The 21,190-nt window shown below is 37.2% G+C and overlaps 1 protein-coding gene across 2 annotated transcripts in view; it reads right to left on the reverse strand.

Moving 5' to 3' along the window:
- The window catches only part of TAG1 (membrane bound O-acyl transferase (MBOAT) family protein), a 339,208-nt gene that overhangs the window by 210,163 nt on the left and 107,855 nt on the right, over window positions 1–21,190 (reverse strand). For both annotated transcript variants that reach the window (XM_089410744.1, XM_089410743.1), the window contains exon 5: window positions 15,522–15,589. In XM_089410744.1, the coding sequence (XP_089266870.1) occupies window positions 15,522–15,589 (68 nt within the window). The remainder of the gene's footprint in view (window positions 1–15,521; window positions 15,590–21,190) is intronic.

The following is a 21,190-nucleotide window of genomic DNA, read 5'->3' on the forward strand; positions in this document are numbered from 1 at the left end:
GTATGTGAAATGTTTGAAGCAAAAAAGATCCCCATTTTGTTATTGATATTTTAAACATTCTTATGGAAACTGTAGTATGCCAAATGGAAGGGTTTATGTAACAGTTTCAATAAATAGTTTGTTATAACTTATCATGAATAGTAAGAAGTGAAAGATCACGTTATTCATATTTAGAGTTGCACAATCATAACATGAGAGAAAAAAAAAACGTTAATTCGTTTATTAAGGAGTCATCAAATACATCAAAATGGCTTTCTTTTGTATGCCATTTAATAAGTTATTAAACCACCACACTTTTGTATGCCATGTAAAATTCCTGAATACCAGATCTGATTTATATCCCAAGCAATTTTATACCCAGAAAAATTATGTAAACAACTTATTTTCTAAATTGCTGAATAAAATACACCAGTATTTAACAATAAACTTTGCAATAGAAACACAAGGATAAAATCAATCGCACAGCAGAAAATTATAAAACCCTCCAATTTATTCTTCACTTCATTTCCCAAAATAAATAAGGGCTCCTTTATAGGGAAAATAGCCCACAGAGAATTACACAATTTTATACAAGCAAATGCAAAATCTCGGCATCTTGAAAAAACTCAACCCTCTAGAAAACTCGGCCCACTGAAAAATCCCAATCTACAAACTTGACCATCCTCTTCCCTAGCTGACCCTCGTACGGCCCACCAACTGGATGATCCTCTCAACCTCAGCCTAGCTGTAACTCATATAGCCTCCCTATGCAAGCCTCAACTTGTGCTAGCTAAGTCTAGGCCCTCTATAAATTTGGTGCTCAGCAACTTGACCTCCACAAGTTTCCTTTTCCAGACTTTCCTGCTGCAACACTGCTTCCTTCTTAGCCCTGAGTCCCTCACTCTTCACTCGAGAAAATCACTCTCTCAATGATTTGATGTATCTTCCTCTTCTCCTTAGGCTAGGATTAAATCCTCACCCACTTGAGAACAACGGTAGAGATTAGATCTAATTCACTGAAATGATTCACTTTTCTTTATAAAAACCTTAGCCTAATAGCCAACATTAATTAATTAAATAATCAGTGTGCATTTCCTCAGTTAGACTTGGGAAGAATCATAAAAGTCACATGGTTAATAAATTGAGTAGGTATTGTTACCTACCAAAATGGGTGACCCCATAGGAGAAAACTTTTCTACTACATCTGACAGCCAGCCAGATAGTCAGCCAGCAGCCCATTCCAGTCACTATTTGATAATGATATGCTATGTGCCTCTGCCATTTGCATTAGCCACATGCCTTTCGCCATCCAGCATTTCCACTTGAACGAAGGTGGGTTGCTATTCAAAAGGTACTTTGATTATTTTACAATTGGGTGCTTATACTTGTTTGTTTTGGGCAGTTAGTATGGATAAAGGTGTAATCTGGAAGATTGACTGATCTTGACAATAATTTTGTTCTCTCCGTTATCTGCCAGATGTACCTAGCAAATAAAAGAGAAAGAACATCAAAGTTGGACAAGGCACCAGTCAAATTTGAAAAGTCCAGACTCCAGAAGTCCAGCAAGGCAAATTTGCCCCTTATCTTCTCACTTATTCTCTCTTCTTCTCTATGCAAATTCCGTACCCCATGAGGGAATTGTAAAAGAATGCCACTAGCATGATGAACTTATGTAAAAGACTTATCCCCTTAGGAACTAGTTATTAAGGAAGTTCCTCCAGAGTGGTTTTTTCAGTTAATTAATTATTTTTCCTTTTTAAAGATAAATAATTAATTGACTTTTTTCACTCACATCCTCCAAAGTTGGAGTGTGTGTCTTAATAACTGGGCCTTGAGTGTGTTTCCTAAGTCTAGAGTCAATGTATACTACCATGCTAGGCATTGTCTTTAGTCTCGCGGAATTGCATTAGGTTTTTATAAGATTTTTTAATAATTAAGAATTTCTTGCAGAACGGGAATTTTCAATTAAAATCTATGTAACAAATAAAAAGGTGGTACTAGAATGACTCATATGACATGTAGGTGCTCATTTTTCATGCTTTGAGTACCAACATTACCTTAGTATCTGCATTGGGGTGGAAAAAATAATTTTTCCTCATGAAAAATCACTTTTACATAAAAAAGTGAGGAAAAAGACATAAAAATCAGGATATTATGTAACTTGGAACATGTCAAAAACATGCTTCTAGTCAACTGCGGGTCTCACTCACTTAAGAAGAGTTGAGTAACCACTTGATAGTGAGTCAAGTGATGAGTCACAGGGCAAGTCAAGAGGCCGAATTCAATGGACAAGTTAGGAGGTCGAGTTGTCCCACAAATTGAGAATGAGTTGGGATCTAGTTGTTTCATTCAATGAGGTCGAGTTGACACTTGAAGTAAGGTTGAGCCTGATGATGAGTTGAGTGGGGCATGTGGCAAGGCTACTCGCACTCCTCTCATGACACACACTCCCTCTTGTGCCTATGAATTACACTTGTACCTACGCCTTGCCTTGAGGAGATACGCATGGCCAAATGGGAACTCGTCATCTACATTGGGATCTTCACCTCTCTTAGGATCATCAATTTGTTGGGATCTCCTCTCTCAGTTCTTATAAATCAAAGTACTTGCCTCTTGTGCAAGCTAGTGTTGAGTGGAGAATTGTTGTTGATATTGTATTGCTCTATATTTTGTGAATAATAAAAGACTTTGGAGGCTACATGGTGTGTTGATTTTTTGTGTGGTGGCTTGACTCTAAATGTGAGGTATATTTCTTCTGTATTGCATTTGCTTTATATTTGTTATTGTAGGCCTTGTAGGGGCATTGTTGCCCATAGGAAAAGACAAACAATATTGGTTGTTTGTTTTTCTTTTTGATATTTTTGTGTTTTGGAAATGAAATTTTCATATGCTTCTAGTTTGATTGCAATCTTTATTCAATTTCCATATGCAAAGCTTCATCTATCTTAACTAATCTCTTGGCAAGATCTTAAGAAGTTGCAGGTGCATCAATGCTTGAAGACTTGTAATCCTCCTCGTTTGGAGTATCCATCTTCAATATACAAAAGAAGCTCTATTCCCACCTAGCACCACGTTTAATCTCCATATGCTTTGAATATTTCCCCAACACCTCTCTCTTCTCTTCTCCCTCAAAACTCAAAAATTCTTGGTTCGATTTTGTGAGATTTCATTATTAGATCTAGTGTTTTGAAGGCTAAATTTGTTGTTGTCCTAACAGTAGTGAAATATGCCAAGAAAAGTTGAATTAGTTTGGTTTTTCTTGGTTGTTATAGACTAGGAATTTCTATATTTATTCTAGATTTTTAGTTAGATTTTTTGGACATTTTGTATTAAAAATTTGTGTGTTCCAAACGATTTTGGGCATCTTTCACCACTTTTTACTTGCTCATTTTTTGCAAGTCAACAAAAATACCAAGGGAGGTGTTGCCCGACTTTCACCAAAATGGAGCATTCAAGCACCCAAGAAGGAGCCAATAACCCTCCCCTTGTAATAAATTGATAAAAACCTATTTTTCACCTTTATTTACAAAAGATACCCATCAATACAAATTCATGGTAATTGTGAGGGAGCTAGGAGAGTTTCCTAGGCATCCCACTCCCCCTACCCAACAAACGGTGTCTTGTGTGTTATGTCTCTTGTGTGTTGTGTCTCATTTTCATGGTGTGCTTTCATTGGACTTAAAATTAACCTTGCACTGCAAAACAATTAGATTAGTTCGATTTATTTAATAGATTAGATTTCAAAGTATGCTTTTAGATTAGATTTATTTGTCTTACAAAAGTAACTAACCTTCCCCTCCAAGTCCTAATATCCTCTCAACCGTTGTAAGTGTAGCTTGATCAAAGGGGGCTTGTTGGTGGAATAGTTTAATTAGGGAAAACCACTTTTACCATTTACTTGTCCATTGTTATAATCGTGACCTACCATTGTACCTATCCATTGTTATTCTCATCAACAATCCCTCCTAGCGAGGAATGTATTCTACACCACTCCCAACTTATCTATGTAGAAAACAAACTTCCCCTTCACCAAGGGCTTGCTGAGAATATCTGCAACCTACTCATTTGTGGAGATGTATTGAAGTTTCATAGATCTTGTCCAAACCCTGTCTCTGATGAAGTGATATTTGATGTCTATATGCTTGGACCTATCATGAAACATTGGATTTTCCAAGAGTTTGATACAATTATGATTATCACAATGTATCACGGTGGGATCCAACTCAAGACCAAATAATCTTGTGAGCATCATGCGAAGCTAAACAGCTTCATAACTTGCCAAACTCACTGCCATATACTCTGCCTCTGCTGAGTTGTGTCACAAAATCTCATTTACTACTAAACTAGAAAATCATCATTGATCTCAAACTAAAGCAACACCCTAAGATGCTCTTTCTGTTCATTACACACCTAGCCCAGTCTAAGTTTGTATAGCCCTACAACTGCACTCCACCACTCCTGATATAACTCAGCCCATACTCCATTGTACCTCATAAATCCAAGAGTACATGCTTTGCTACAACCCAATGCACCCTTCACGGCTCCACCATAAAATAACTCAGGGTATTCATAGCAAACCATATATCTGACCAAGTGTTCACTAGATAAATCAAAGAACCAGTTAGTTGTCTATACAAAGTGGGATCCACCAATTTTGACTCTGAAGCATTCAACTTCAAATTGATGATCATGGGTGTTGACATAAGCCTGCAATCCAACATCTAAATCTCCTTAGGATATCAACTGCATATTTTTCATATTCTAGGCAAATCTCACCTATTTGCAACACACCTCCAGCCCCAGAAAGTAGTTCATCATGTCGATGTTATTCATTTCAAACTATGTGTGGGAAACAACAATGTGCACTAGAATAAAAGGAAAATGGAGGGGAAGAGTACAATAAGCAGTCATCTTTACAAGATATCGAACAATAAGTGCTCCCATAAATCATGAGTCCTAGTAGGTCCAACTCCATGATGCCTGCATCTCACACTAGAACATAAGGATGCCCATCAAGGCATGGATTTACTGCCCACCAAGGGCATGTCAGCAGTGCCATAAAACAAGCACCATTAGTATGAAGCTAAAAAGATAGACCATGATTGTCCACCATCGGGGATCATGGAAACATTGTTGGAAAACACACCCACATGGCCTTCCAAGGCTATTACTTGCACACATTTGGGTTACAAATGACATGGTCAAAAGTTCTTGAGTACCCCTGCTAAAAGAGGGGTGATATTAGTCATTAATAATTATGAGTGATGATCCACTCAATACTTTATTTATTATTAGGAATCTTAATACTTTGGATGTTCCTTATCCTAACATGCATCCTTTGGGAACGATGGTTGAGAATTTATATCATTTCCATGCCTATTCGTGATGGGTATAACCTTTTACTTGTTGCTGTTATAACGACTAATTATTCTACACATTTAAGGTAATATTAGTGCTATGTAATAAAATTACCCCTTCATTAGGTGTAATAGCAAAACAACTACTAGAAAAATTTGGGCATGCTTCTCTATTTGCGGTAGATGTTGTTGCCAAACTCTGTGAGAGCTTAAAGCAACCTTGAAGGTAAAAATATTTTTCTAGCTTGCAATATCTAATAGGATCCCAACTTGGCATTTCCTTAAAAAACAATCAAAACAAGGTCCAAGTTAGTGTATTCTATGTAGACAACAAGAAGAGATGATCACTTTTCATTTGTTTGTAAGTTATCACTTCACACAACTATTGTCAGTTGCTAGGACTCTATTGAAAGGAACTAGGAATTGGAAAGGCCATACTTTAGTCAATGCATTAACATTTTCATTAGAAAATAAAACTATAAGAGATTATAAGTCCTTTGCCATAGCAATCTATTGGGCCAAATGGCATTCTCGTAATCAAATTTCTTTCCCAAATAGCTTATTCTTGCATAAACAAGCTTTTTACAAGATTCTTTATTATTATAAAGAGTATAAAGACTCAATCAAGGAGCCCCATATGAGGCAGATTAACCCTTTGATGATCAACAAATGGAGGACATGGTGTTCCTTTGATGGAGCTTCCCACAATAATCCAAGGAAGTGTGGGGCAGGAGGAATCCTTTATTTAAACCCTTCTCATGTTATTTTCTTATCTCTTGGATTAGGCTTGGGACCAAACATGTGGGTAGAGTTATCAACACTAGCAGTTTTGCTCAACATTGTTGTACAAGGAATGGTTGTGGACTACATTTAAATAGGGAAACAAAGATCGTAATTGATTGGTTTTACCACCTAAAATGCAAGCACATTTTGAGACATTTTCTCAGCAGCACTACACTAGCAAGATGTGGATTTAATGAGCATGCTTCTATCATCAGCTTGTCTACCACCTTTTTCTTCAACATGCTTGGATGCTCACATTTTTCAAGGTGTCTTTGATGACTAAGTTCACACATTTGGAGGTAGGTTGCATTCATAGTAGATTATTTACATATTTGGGTCCCTTATTTACATATTTGCTTGTATATTTGTTCATTGAAGTGCATCTCACAATATTTGAGGCATAATCCACCTATCTGCGGGCATTTTGTTGGAATATTTAGCAATACTAACAGGGGGAGTGAATCAGTATTAACAATTTTTAACTTCAAAAACTCGTATAAGCATCCACAAATATAAAGCAAAGAACAAAGATTTTTATGGAAGCCCAAAGCAGGAGAAAACCACAGAATGTGTTTTTTAATATATATATATATATATATATATATATATATATAGTACATTCAAATTTATTAGCACCAACTCCCTAATTTATCAACACCAAATCTCATACAAGTGTTGGGCATTGGATAATCTAGCGGTCCCCGTGTGTTTCGCGACATGTGCTACCCGCCTCTTGAGGTTCAATTAACTCTGGACATGCATCTGTTTACTAATACTTGTGGGTTTTGGTGTAACAACAATCGTGATTCGTACAAGTGGTATCAAAGCCAAAGGTCTCGAGTTCAAAACACCCTCGGCTCACGCTGGGCTAGAGATTGTTGGGGATTGGATAATCCAACACTCCCTATCTATTTTGCGACATGTTCTTAACCACCTCTCGAGGATTTGTTAACTCTAGCAATGTGTTCGTTCACTAACATCTGTGGGTTTAGGTGTAACGGAAATCGTGATTCCAACAACAAAAATCAATATTAGCCAAAGAAAGTTTTCCCTCTTGGCAGTTGCTCCTTTGTCCTCCACGAAAGCACTCGGTTTCCAAACACGATCTTCTTAGCAACTAAACTTCCCTCAACAAATGATCCTTGAACTCAGCCTCCTTATCACAGAACTCGGCCTCCTTATCACAGAACTCGGCCTCAACAAGCCCCAAACTAGAACTAAAACCTTCAAAAAGTGTGCCAAAAATCCTTCCAAAATAAGCCAAAAAACCTCTCCAAAATAAGTTAAAAACCCTTTAGAATTTTGTCAAAAAACTTTCCCAAGAAAGTCTCTCCAAATCACCTCCTCTTCACTTCTAGTTCATGAAGTATGAACCTTAGAACTCCTTTTCTTCGCTTGTTTGAATAGATCCGAATTTGCTTGATAAAATTACTTGAAATGCTCATTCTTGTGCCTATTTATAGTAAATTTTAGGTCTAGGGTGGGCCAACTTGTCAACTGGCGGGGCCAACTTATCCACTGGTTGGATTGGCTTCTGCAACTAGCAAAATGTATAGTGAATATTTGAAAAATCATTTCTCCTCAACCATGAGGAGTTAGGGGGAGTGCCATATATTGTTGGAATGGTTTCAAAATAAGTTTTCCAACCATATATGTTATACTTCCACCTGAGCTAGGTAAATGAAGTAAAAATGCATTCAAGATAAGGTATCTAAATGGGCTACTAAAAATTCTAAAACAATATGTGTTATTTGAATATGTATCTTTCTCTTTCATTTGGACAGCCTTTGACATCAATGACAACTTCTTTCAACAATCTCCCCTTTTGTCATTGATGGCAACATCATACTCCCACTGTGATCATGCTCCCCCTATCTTCGTGTTTCTTAATCTTTCTCTCCCCCTTTGACATCAATGGCAAAGGGTAACTCCACTAGACACTATCTCTCCCCTTGTCTTTTTTTGAAGATTGTTCAAATCAATTTAGAGCATAAATTACCCCTAGTTTTTGTCTAAGATACTCAAAAATATCCTGCTGGAAAGTGGTTTAGTGAAAATGTCTATAATTTGTTACTTCATCCCAACATACTCTAGCTTGACATTATTTTTGTGACTTGCTCCCTTAGAAATTGAAACTTGATAGGAAGATGACTAGTCTTGGAATGCATCACTGGATTCTTAGAGAGATTTATCGCACTGGCATTGTCACAAAGTGTCTGAATAGGCTCATCATATTTTACTTGTACGTCTTGTAAGGTTTGCTTCATCTAGATAACCGGAGTACAGCATGTTGTTGCTACAATATACTTTGCTTCAACTGTAGTCAAGGATATTGTAGACTACTTCTTGCTCAACCAGGATACTAAACAGTCTCCCAAGTAGAAGATTGCTCCACTTGTACTTATTCTGTCATCTATACTTCCTTCCCAATCTACATTTGTATAAGCTACCAATGTCAATTCCTTTCCTTTCAAATACCACATCCCAAAGTCTATTGTTTTTGTAAGATATTTGAAGATTCTTTTCACTGCTAGAACATGGGTTTCCTTCGATGTTGCTTGAAACCTTGCAACCTATCCCACTGCTTCCATTACATTTGGTCTTGAAGCCATCACATAGAGTAGGCTACAAATTATTGATCTATATAGTCTTGGATTCATCTTCTTTCCTCAATTTACATCCAGTGCCCATAAGAGTGCTCACAAATTTGCATTCTTCCATTTTGGACTTCTTTGACTTTTTTTGATGTACTTGGTTTGAGAGACAAAAATTCCTTCATCTAGCTGAGATATATGGAGTCCCAAAAAGAAAGTCAGCTCCTCAAGCAAAGAAATTTCAAATTTATTTTGCATATCTTTTACAAAGTTTTGACTTAATCTATCATCGTCACTTCCAAAGATGATGCCATCAACGTATACTTCAATGATGATCATTTTCTCTTGACCTTCCTATGTGTAGAGATTATTGTCTACATTTCCCTTTTTGAATCCTTGTTGTAGCAAATACATGTCCAATCTTGAGTACCAAGTTCTAGGGGCTTGCTTTAGTCCATCTATGGCTTTCTTCAATCTACAAATATCGTCTTCATCTTTTGTTAATATGAATCCTTCTAGGTGTTCTATGCAGACTTCGTCTTCTAGCTCCCCATTAAGAAAGGTTGATTTTACATCCATCTGATACATTTGGATTCTTTTGGAGCATACATACGGCAATAACATTCTAATTGCTTCCATTCTGGCTATTAAAGCAAAAGTTTATTCAAAGTCCATCCCTTCAACTTGGGCATATCCTTTGCACAATAGCCTTTCCATCTTCATTTAGTTCGTTTCTGAATACCCATTTTCTACCAATTACATTTTTGTTCTTAGGTCTTGTAACAAAATCCCTTGTCTCATTCTTTACAGTTTGATTTAGTTCTTCTTCCATCGCCTTGACCCAATGTTCATCATTTCTATCTTCCTCAAAGTTACTTGGTTCAATTGTGGACAATAGTGAAAGATGCTTGTGCTTGTGTTTTTCTTCTAGTTTCTACTATTGCACTCTTCTTCCCAATGATTTGTTCTGGTGGACGATTCTTCTAATACCATCATTTAGGTGTCCTGGAAGGTATCTAAAAATCTTGTTATCTGCTTCTTGTTTTGCCTCTGGCCGCTTCTCTTCTTGGTGTTCCTCTTCTTATTTTTCTTCCTCTTTCTTTGGTTCTTCCTCTTCCTGTTCTTCAAAGATGTGTGGATTTTTTCTTTCCTTCTTGGTCTTCAGTAAGTTTGTTTCATCAATTTTTACATTGATGCTTTCTACTATCTTGTTGAGTCTAATATTGTTGCACTTACATGTTTTGCTTGTACATGAGTACAAAACAAGTACGCCATCATCTACCTAGAAATCAAACTTTCCTAACTTTTGCTCATCCCTCTGTATGTAACATTTGCTTCTAAATATTCTAAAATGCATGACAATAGATGGTCTTCCCTTCCACAGTTCATAGAGAGTTTTTTCATTGTTGCTTCTAAGCAATCCTTTGTTCAAAATGTGAACAATTGTATGTATTGCTTGTACCCAAAAGATATTACTTAGCTTGGATTCGTGCAACAAAGTTCTAGCCATCTCTTCCACAATTTTGTTCTTTCTTTCAACCACTCCATTTTGCTGAGGAGTTCTAGCTATTGAGAAGTGTCTTCTTATTCCATGTTCTTCACAGTAGTCATTGAATTCATTTGAAGTAAATTCTCCTCCATTATCTAATCTCAAGCATTTGATTTTCAAATCAGTTTCATTTTCAACAAGTTCCTTGAATATTCTGAAATTTTCAAAAGCTTCTGACTTCTTTTTAAGAAAACAAACCCAAGTCATCCTTGTGTAGTCATCAACAAGCAACATGAAGTATTGTTCGCCATCTAGTCCTTTTGTTCTTGTTGGCCCACATAAATCAATATGTACAAGTTCCAATGGTTTTGTTGTGGAATGTTCCTTAGTTTTGAACTCAACTCTTGTTTGTTTTCCATGCTAACAATACTTGCACATAGTATTTGAAGGATTTGTAATTTCAAATATATCCCTTACAGCATCATTCTTATTGATCTTGACAAAATTGTCAAAGATTGTATCCCCAATCTCCTATGCCAAAGCCAACTTTCATCTTCCTTTCCTAGGAAGCATCTTTCTCGTTTAGGATGTATATGTTGTTTGGAGTTCTTATTATTGTTGCAACCAATTTCCCTAATCCTTCTTTCCTTATTTCACATTTCACATAGTAGATTATGCTTCATATCTTCAACAAGTAAAATAGTTTTTGCTACCGCATCTTTGCATCGAAGGCTAATTGTGCCTTTCACTATAATTTTGGCAGAGTTATCATTCCCAAAAGTGACATATCCTTCTTTTTCTTTGTTCAATGTTACAAATCTATTTTTGTCTCTAGTCATATGCTTTGAGCATCCACCATCACTATACCATTGACTTCTTCTTCTTTGTGTTTGTAGAGCAAGCCCACATTCCTCAACCTTCAAATCATCATGCTTCTTTTTCCATGTTCACGGTTGTTCCCTCATAGGATGGGCAAGAACCTGCCTTGTTTCCCTTAAAGGAATTATCAAATTGCTTCTACAATTTTTGGCTATGTGTCCAAAATTGTTGCATTTGTAACATTCAGTTTCATAACTAAAAGCACCAAAATTGTTATAATTTATCTTGAAAACCTCATGACATTTTTTTACCATAATTGCCTTCATAGTACTTGAGATTTTCATAGTTATTTCTTGTACTTCTACCCCTCACATAGGCTCTACAGTTTATAGCCTTATGCCCAAAATTATTACAAGAATAACACATTCCAAAAAAAATATTCTAACACCTAAGTGTAGGTGGTCTTCTTGATGGTGTTGTCCTTTCGAAGCCATGATCTTCTTCTTGAGTTTTCTTCACTACACGTTGTTGTATTCTCCTTTAGCGGCTTGTATTCTTCCTTCTTGATAGGACCCTTGAGTGCATCAGCGTAGCTTCCTTGCTTTGTATAAATTTGTAGCCATGGTCAGTATTTCACTCAACAAAAAATAAAAGGAAGAAAGTGCGAAATTTAATATTCAAATTTTCCCTCCAAAATCTTCAAGTTGGCCTCATGTTAATTCAAGTAGGCTAGGCCCCAAAAAGGCACCCATTCGACTGTCTTTTGGAAGTCTATGTAAAGGAGAAGTTTCCTCCTCATTTGGCACATCGAATTTGTCTTGCGCATCTCTAATCCGGCGAATGTCAGGAGGAGATAAGGAGGTCGAAAATATGAGGGAGGGCTATGGGACTTGGCTTGGCATATCTCTTATTCTTGGGTATTGGTTTGGTTATTGTCTTGATGATGTTTTTGATGTGCTAATGTATCTCTCTCTCTCTCTCTCTCTCTCTCTCTCTCTCTCTCATAAGCAAGAATTTTTGGGTTTTCCCCTTGTGGGTTTTGCCCTGGCCTCATGCCTATCTTCTGTGTCTCTTGTCTCATGTTTTCTTAGCGTCTCTACTGTGATTTACTACTGCTCTTTCATTCTTATGAATGAATTTTCTTATTACTGCTTCATGATGAATAATGTTAATGCTAATAATGATTGTGTGATCTGTATAAGAAATGTGTTCTAGCGTTGCCCTTGTAAATTTAACATGCTTTACTTCATTTCCTATCATCATAGAACTTGAACCTTTATCAATATCATTTTGTTTATATCCTAGTACAGATCTGTCATTGAATGGTTTCTAGTTGCTAATGATTTCATCCAGTATTATGGCACTATTGCCAAAGTTTTGCTAGATGTCCTTTTGTAGTTCCTTCCTCAAGGAGACTATCTCAACTTCTAGATTCGCAGTTATTCTCTCATCATCTTCTAGTTTGTCCCATGTGTGTTTCTTCAATCACTTTGGCTTCTTCTAATTGTAATTTCAAATTTATGATAGTTTTCTTGGTCTCTTCAGAGTTCTTGTTGGGACTTTGTAAACATTCTTTTAGTTTCTTTACCTCTTCCTTGAGTATTTTCTTACGTGTTCTTGTAAGATCACTTAAGGCACTAATCAATTTTGCCTCAAGATTTATGATAGTTTCCTTGGTCTCTTCAAAGTTCTTGTTGGGACTTTGTAAACATTCTTTTAGTTTCTTTACCTCTTCCTTGAGTATGAGATTTTTCTTCCTTGTTCTTCTAAGATCACTTAAGGCACTAATCAATTTTGCCTCAAGATCCACTTCTCCTTCTTCTTCTTCATGATTGCCTTCATAGTTTTCAAGAGTTTCATTATGAGTATCTAATGCCATGAAGAGCACTCTATCGAAATCATGGTCACTATCATCATCTTCATCAGATGAGCTACTATTTTCTCTTGAATAGATACTTTTCTTCAAGAATTTTCCCTTATTCTTTCCTTTGTTTCTTTTCTAATATTTCTTTTCTTTCTTATAACCTTCTCCTTCATCACAATCTAACCCCTTTGCAGCAGGCCATTGAGAAGAATAATAACCAATTCTACCACATTCAAAACATTTTAAAGGAAGCTTACCTTTATATTTGCCAATTCCTCTTTTCAACTTTCTCACAAAGTTGGCTTCTTCTTCATCGTCTGAATCATCACTACAACTAGAGCTTTTTTTTACTTTTGCTTGTTCTTCCTTGTCTTCTTGGATACCTTGAAAGATGCTTCCCTTTTAGATGGATTTTCCTGTTCTGTCCTCATTTCATATGTTGTAAGAATTCCATGTAGCTCATCCATACTCAATGTAGCTAGATCTTGTCTTTCTTCTAAAGCTGAGATTTTAGAATCAAATCTCATTAGGAGATATCTTAGTATCTTTTGAATGATGATTGTATATGTGATCTTCTCTCCCAGTTCTCTCATAGTATTCACGATCTCATCAACCCGGAGAAAGTAAGTTGCAATGTCTTCATCTTCCTTCATCTTCAAGTGTTCAAACTGTCCTCTATAAGTTTGAAGCTTGGCCCCTTTGACCTTTTCATCTCCTTCATACACATTCTTGAGCTTGTCCCAAATTTCCTTTGTTGATTCACAATGCATAACCTTGAAAAATTTTGATCCTGTCAGCCCTCCTAGAATGGCATACATAGCCTTTGAATTACTTTCATAGAGTCTTCTTCCAACCAGATTTGTTGGAGTAGAGGTTAGTACCTTGTATTCATTTAGAACTTGCCAAACATCAACTCCTTGTGCTTGTAAGAAAAATCTCATCCTTATGCTCCAAAAGGCATAATTTTGTCCATCAAATAATGGCAGACCATGTTTGGTGTATTCTGCTTGCTTGTCCATAAGTCTTACTGAGATTTATCTTCCAGTGTTCAAATTGTTTCTGAAGAAAACCACTCTGATACCAATTGTTGGAATATTCAGCAATATTGAGAGGGGGGATGAATCAGTATTAACAATTTTTAACTCCGTGCATCCCTAGATATAAAGCAAAGCACATAAATATACAAAGCACAGAGATTTTTACATGGAATCCCAATGCGGGAGAAAACCACAAAATATTTTTCTTAATATATATAAATAGTACATTCAAATTTATCAGCACCAACTCACTGATTTATCAGGACCAAAGCTTGGACAAAAGTCAGTATTAATCAAAAAAAGTCTGCCCTTCTGGCAGTTGCTCGTTTGTCCTTCATGCAAGCACTCGATTTCCCAAACACGGCCTTCTTAGCAACAGAACTTCCCTCAACAAATGATCCTTGAACTCAACTTCCTTATCAACAAAACTCGACCTCAACAGACCCCAAACCAGGAATGAAACCTTCAAAAAGTGTGCCAAAAATGCTTCCAAGATATAAGCCAAAAACCCTTCAAAATGTGTCAAAAATTATTTCCCAAAAAGTCTCTCCAAATCAGCTCCTCTTCACTTCTGGTTCATGATGTATGAACCTTGGAACTCATTTTCTTAGCTTGTTTGAACAGATCCAAATTTGCTTGAGCGAATGACTTGAAATGCTCCTTCTTGGCTGGACTGACTTGTGCAACTAGCAGAATGTATAGTGAATATTTGAAAAATCATTTCTCCTCAACCATGAGGAGTTAGAGGGAGTGTCATATACCATGATACTTTTCCTATGTGATACCATCTTAGCATCTTGTGAGGACATCAGTGAGATCTGCTAGTTTGGGAAATAACAAGTCACACCATCGAATTTTTGGCAATGTTATCAACACATCTATATAATTGAATAAAATATGAATAGCGGGAAGGAATATTTACAAGGACCTCTATGATGGCGGGTGTGTGTGTGTATGCATTAACTAGTGATGTTGCTTAAATGGTCATGCATCACTTCCTTAATTATTGTTTATTATTACTACTACTACTATTACTATTAATATTTATATATGTATTTATGCCAATTACAGTTTACAAGGAATTCAAGGCTTTATAGTTGTATGCCCTTTGTGTGGCAACTTTAATCAATTTATGTGCTTTGTTATTGTGCCCCTTTCTCTCTCTCTCTTCTTCTTCTTCTTTGTTATGCAATAGCATGGGTTCCACCAAGCCAACAAAAATAAATTTGAACTCCTGAATCCTGTTGAATATATGATGTAAACAAACTTTGAGTATTAATATAATGCTTTCAAACCAAAAAAAAAAAAATACCATATTTCCAAATTACCATGTGCATCTATTTATTCATTCATTCACCTCCCTTGAATATCCATCCCCGCATTCTCCATTGTTGGTGCTTACACCTTAGCACTCATCTTATATAGTTCCTTTATTGTGCACAATGATCATAGCATAACAAAGGGACTTTTCCAAAAACAAGGCAGACAACTATTTGTCGTCATTAGTTTCTCCGTTTAATGTAGAAAGAACTAAGACAGAAGCACAACAATTGAAATAGCTGCTAATACTATTTAAAAGCATTGAATTCACACTCTTACCGTTCTATAACATATACAGGACATAAGATTTCAGCTGTAGTGAGAATGGCATGGAGAAAGAATATACTCTGCAGAGAAGGACAAAATGAATAAGGATGAGAATATCTAACTGACTTGCAAATCCAAACAGATAATGATACTTGTTATTGAATTATTAATTGATAAAGAATTTAATTGCATTTCTATGATGTATGTGTTTATGCTCTCGTACTATCTATCTAGGACATAATTTGTATATCAACATTACTTGACACTTTAGTCTGGTACCTGGCCAATTTTGTAGTACTGGTTCGTTCTAAAGAGAGAAGTACTTGTCTACATATTGTACAGGTTTTAAAATTTAACATCACTGCAAATTTGTGATTATCCTACAGGGTTTAAAAACTTAACATCAACACAAATTGGTGATTTTGGAAAAATACAAATCACAAGACAACTAAACAGCATAGTATAGTTCATTAAAATTCTGTCAGCCTACATATTGCATAGTGGTTGACATCTCAGATGAGAGTTCTTATTTTCTCCATTCAAATAATAGCACTTGTTTTAGATTTTAAATCGACTCCACTGATCCAAGTATCCACATCTTATATTAGTAAGAACCATATAGATGAAATAATCATAATTGACTATTAATTGACAAGGATCCCAAAAAGCTAAATCAGCAATAATGGAAACTATCGTGATTATCAGGAGGGCCACCCCCACACCATACAACCAACCAACTCAAACCTTCTTTTCTTCGTGCTGCTGGTGGGCAAGATCAGGACCCAGCCTTACATATTCAATTTTTCAATTTTTACTTTAACATAAACCAATAGCAACTTCAAATAATCACATGGCCATATAAATATGAAAAAAACGCCAATATATAAGATGAATAGGATGCCAATGACACATAAAAGTCCATACTGAATTCTAACAGTTGACCAGTTAAGGATATAACAGAATAACCAATACAAAATCACATCAACTATATATACATATATAATGTATCTCATAACTAATACAAACTGACACCAACAATACATACACACAGATATATATATATAGCATCATGATCAGTTACCTACAAAGAGTCAAAGACCAATCTAGCAGCAAGCTATTGATTCCCTATATATATATATATATATAGAGAGAGAGAGAGAGAGAGAGACCAATCTGCAGTGAGCTGTTGATTCCCTCTTTCCATTTTATGGGTAAAGGTAAGGGCTCCTTTGCCACTAGAAGGCCCTACAAAATCAGTATCACAATCACTGGTGTCTGCCTGAGTATGAACCTGTGTATAGGCTGGTGATGAGGCTTCCTTGTAAACCTCCTCAGCGCCAATGTCCTCCTGCTCGGTCAGCTCCTCCCTCACCAACAAGGTGGGTCATTCAAATCCTTCTCTACCCCATGCACATGCTTGAGCTACCCTATAGCTCTAACCACACAGGTGCCTCCTCCATAATAGGTCTCTCAGAGTCCACCTTCCACTCAATCAAGGTGTCAATGTCTTCTCAGGAATGGCATCCACCTCCTCCATGTCCTGGGGGTGCTCAATCTGCTTCACCACAAAATAATCCAGTTTCCCACCTTTATTGACACCTTTTCTGGCAGCAACAATTAGTGCCCTTGACTCACAATTTTAATTAATTGCAACTGGTTTGATTAATCATTGATTTTTTTCAGTAAGAACCCAATAGAAATATCAAATCCTAATTTTAAGAAAGAATCCAAATGCATAGTTCTTCACACATTGTTCCCTCTAAGCATATGTAAGATCTTAAGTGTTAGGTTTATATTAGCTATTTGCTTACATCCATTAGCATTATCATCCGTATATGCCATTGCCATTAATGTATGCTTCAATCTTATCATTATGTGACACATGATAGCTTCATGATATTGTGTCATCACTACCACCAATTAGTTAAGTTGGGCAATGCTCCTCAATCATCAATGTCCTTGCTAAGGCAATTCCTTAATCATATAAGCCACCCTTCCAAAATTGAGATTGTCATCCAATGTAAATATTAAGCCTATATTTTTGGTGATAATCCCTAGGGCCCTGATTCCTTAATCATATAAGCCACCCTTCCAAAATTGAGATTGTCATCCAATGTAAATATTAAGCCTATATTTTTGGTGATAATCCCTAGGGCCCTGATGTACATATTACATAGTAAATACTTCTACTATTAATGTCAACGCATGTCCTATCTCATTCAGTGCTTTCCTAATGATGTATAATCAAAGTCATGTGAATGGACACTATGAATGACAAGGAACAAAATAATATTTAATCCATCAATTTTCTTGTCAATGCAATTATAGTTCCAATATTTTCTATTCCTGATTCCTTCGACTATGATTCATTTTGTTATAATCATTTATCATCATCATTAACATCTAGAGAACAATAGCTATTACGATAAGCCTCCTCCATGACATTTTTGGTCTTAAAGCAAGGTTAAAGTTGTTAATTGCTCTAGCTAACTACATGTTATAACAAAAAGAAATTGAACACAAAGAAACCAAGATTTTGGCTCGCATGCAAATTTCGGAGCCTACCTCAGATCCTGCGATCGATTATCCTTGGTTGCTTGATTGGTAAGCCGATGATTTCAAGCTCCCCTCGATCTTAAGAGTTCTCTGTGTTCTCATCTTCATGCATCATGTGTCATATTTGGGCATAGGGGTTGTTGTTTGTCATGCGAAGGGGTTGTTGTGTTGCTTCAATGGAATTGTGTGCATATAAGTGGTTGTCATCACATAGACACGTTTCACACTCACCTCATGCACTCATGTCACAAAGGTTGTTGCATCAAGCAAAGTATGTCTTATGTATTCTGGATGGTCTACGTTGTGTCACTAAGTGTCCATGTGCAATCACAGTCGAGTCCTATCAATGTTTGCATATGTTTCATTGATCTCACACTTAGCCATTTTCCCAAGCAACCTAGCCTCATCCAGCTTCCCAGAACTATGCGCTTTGTTTCTGCAACCATCAAGCTTCCTCCCTTGCCTGCTAAAACCCTGCAGCCCGCAGAGACCCCAGCCAGCACTGCTCTCCAGAAATGCGCAGAGCAGTCTAGCTGCACTGCACTCAGAAATTGCACAGAGGTGTCCTCTCGAGACCCCTGTCCCACAGCAGTGCTTTGAGCCTCAAAATTGCGCAGTGTTGTCCAAGTTGTCTTGTCGGTCTTGCATGCAGAAATTGCACAGACGGGCCTCCCAGGGCCTCATTTCGGTAGCAGTCACTGTCCGTTGAAATTGCACAGATCTACCTCTCATTGACTACAGGAAAAGGTGACATGTTGAAATCGCTTCCAAGAAGTTGAGGAGAAGGACCAAGGAACAAGTAATGGAAAAGATCACGACCGCATGCAAACTCTGTCGGATGCATGATCATCTTGAGGGTAAGTGTGGTAAGTATAGAACATCATTCGAAGTACACTTCTTAGTTGATTTTGCAGGACTGCCTGTCATTGTCATATCACCCTGTTCTCAATAACATGCATGTGCGCAAACACGAAAAGTCATCTTATGTGTTTCTTCTACATGTCTTGCTTCTTTTTCACTTGTTTGACCAACTGTCGTCTTCCGCGTGTTGATTGCTATGTCATGCTTGCGACCTCGTTCTGGTGATGTTGAAGGTTTTGTTTGAGTTGTGTTCGCCATGTACACATCTATCTTTCTCACACACAATGTCGTATCCATTGTCGCGCAAGCGCCGTCACGGTCATTCAATGATCCATCACAAGCGTCACGCTTGTCGCTCGCGCCATCGATCAGTCACACTGAGTATGTGTTGTCTTGATGGTTTCAGGTGTCTTGTCATCAAGTCATATTTACTGTGTGTTTGCAAGGTCACGTATGCACAAGTTCACTCACTCACACACTTAGTCATTCTGCTGAAGTTCTGACGACCAGATCACCCTCCAATAGTTGAACCCTCGTTGAGCTGCATTGCGCAGTGTCAGCACTCAATGAACATGTACTGCTGCCCAGAATTGCGCGGAGCTTGACGCTGTCTCCCAGGCAGCATGCACTGCGCAATCCTGAAATCGACCAAACCAACTATCATCCAAAATAACACAAAAGTTCCTCAGCAAGCCATCTCAATCTACGCTGCTCGCAAGCAAATCAACCAACCCTCCTGTTGGTTAACCAGAGAGTTTGTCGTGCACTCACCTCGGGACTAACTCCCCTCAAAAATTGCGCAGAAGCTGCAAACCTTGCCCACTCCATTGACTGAGAAAATTGCGCAGACAGGTCAAATAGACACCCAGTGCCCATCCCTGTCTTCCTCCAGAAATTGTGCAGTTTTTCCTGCCACCCACCTAGACAGTCCAGCACTGTCAACAAAATGACAGATGTTATTTATGTTCCAGGGCTGAAGAAGAACTCAATATCAATCTCTAACTTGGAGGATTGGGGGTAGGAGGTGGTGTTCCATAAAGGACAGGTGTTGATATATCCCAAGGGATCTAGTGTTGAGCATGCTAGACCTATTAGAGTCCAGAGTGGGAGGCTATACAAGTTTATGTTTCAGTCTATTAGAGCCTTGGTGGTATAGACGAACAGTAGTGAGTTGTGTGAGTTATAACAGAGAAGGATGACCCACTTGCACCATGGAGCTTTCAGGATGTTGGGAGAGACAGTCACTGGTTTACCCGAGTTCAGCACAAAGCATCATGATGTGTGCAGGTGATGTGCTTTGGGAAAGCACACCAAGACATCTTTCCTGAGCAGTGACAACAAAATTGTCGATATCCTTGACTTGTTACACTAACATTTTTGGCCCTATTGCACCCCTTTTCTCACAGTTCCAAGGAAGCAATTGTGCCATTTTTTTCAAAGTTCAGAATCATTGTAACAACCCTTTAATAAAATTTCAGACCTTAAAACTTTATAAATATATATCCATGTATTAAATTTTATAAAGTATATGGTTAGACCTTATAAATATGAATTTATAAAATATATTAATTAACTTATACCATATATAAATTAAATGTTATGATATATTAATTAACTTTATATCATATATAATTTATATGTTATAAGACATAATACTTAACTTGATATCATATATTATTTAAATGATATAATATATATATCCTAAAACCTTATAGCAATTATAAAACAAACGTTCTACACTATATCATTACCACTTTATAACATTTTAAATGTAAGTTATAAGGTATCAATTATAACACTTACACGTATGGGAATTATTGTAATGTAAATATCAGCTGCCCTAAAAATCTATGCGTATCCCTGCCATTAATAAAGTCAGTAAAACCGGGTAGATAGTTATTGCTGAGCGCCAAGGACAATATGAAATATCGGGAGCCATCATTGTATGGGAGGCGGTGGCTGCAAGTGGGAGGGCGGCCACCGCCAGGTGAGGGATTAAATAGCAGGGTCTGAACCTGAAGGGGGGTGAAAAAACCAGCGAATTATGGATTCAGCAGGAGAAAACCAGGAGAAGTAACCTTGCAGTGGAAGAGTCTTGAGTGATCTGAGTTCTGGGCACGGAGGGACAGAGAGCCTCTGTGGAGAGCTTCTCTGGATTGAGCAACCAGGTTGCTCTGTCTGGTAGGGTGGTATTGGCCATCTCTAAATTGAATCAAATAAGTCAGCAATTAAGGATTACCAGTTCAGCAGCGGAATCGGAAGTC

The sequence above is a fragment of the Pinus tabuliformis genome, chromosome 3_1 (genome assembly GCF_031772625.1).
Source record: "Pinus tabuliformis cultivar Carrire ecotype Pingquan chromosome 3_1, CPIR1, whole genome shotgun sequence".
In the NCBI taxonomy this organism is placed as follows: domain Eukaryota; kingdom Viridiplantae; phylum Streptophyta; class Pinopsida; order Pinales; family Pinaceae; genus Pinus; species Pinus tabuliformis.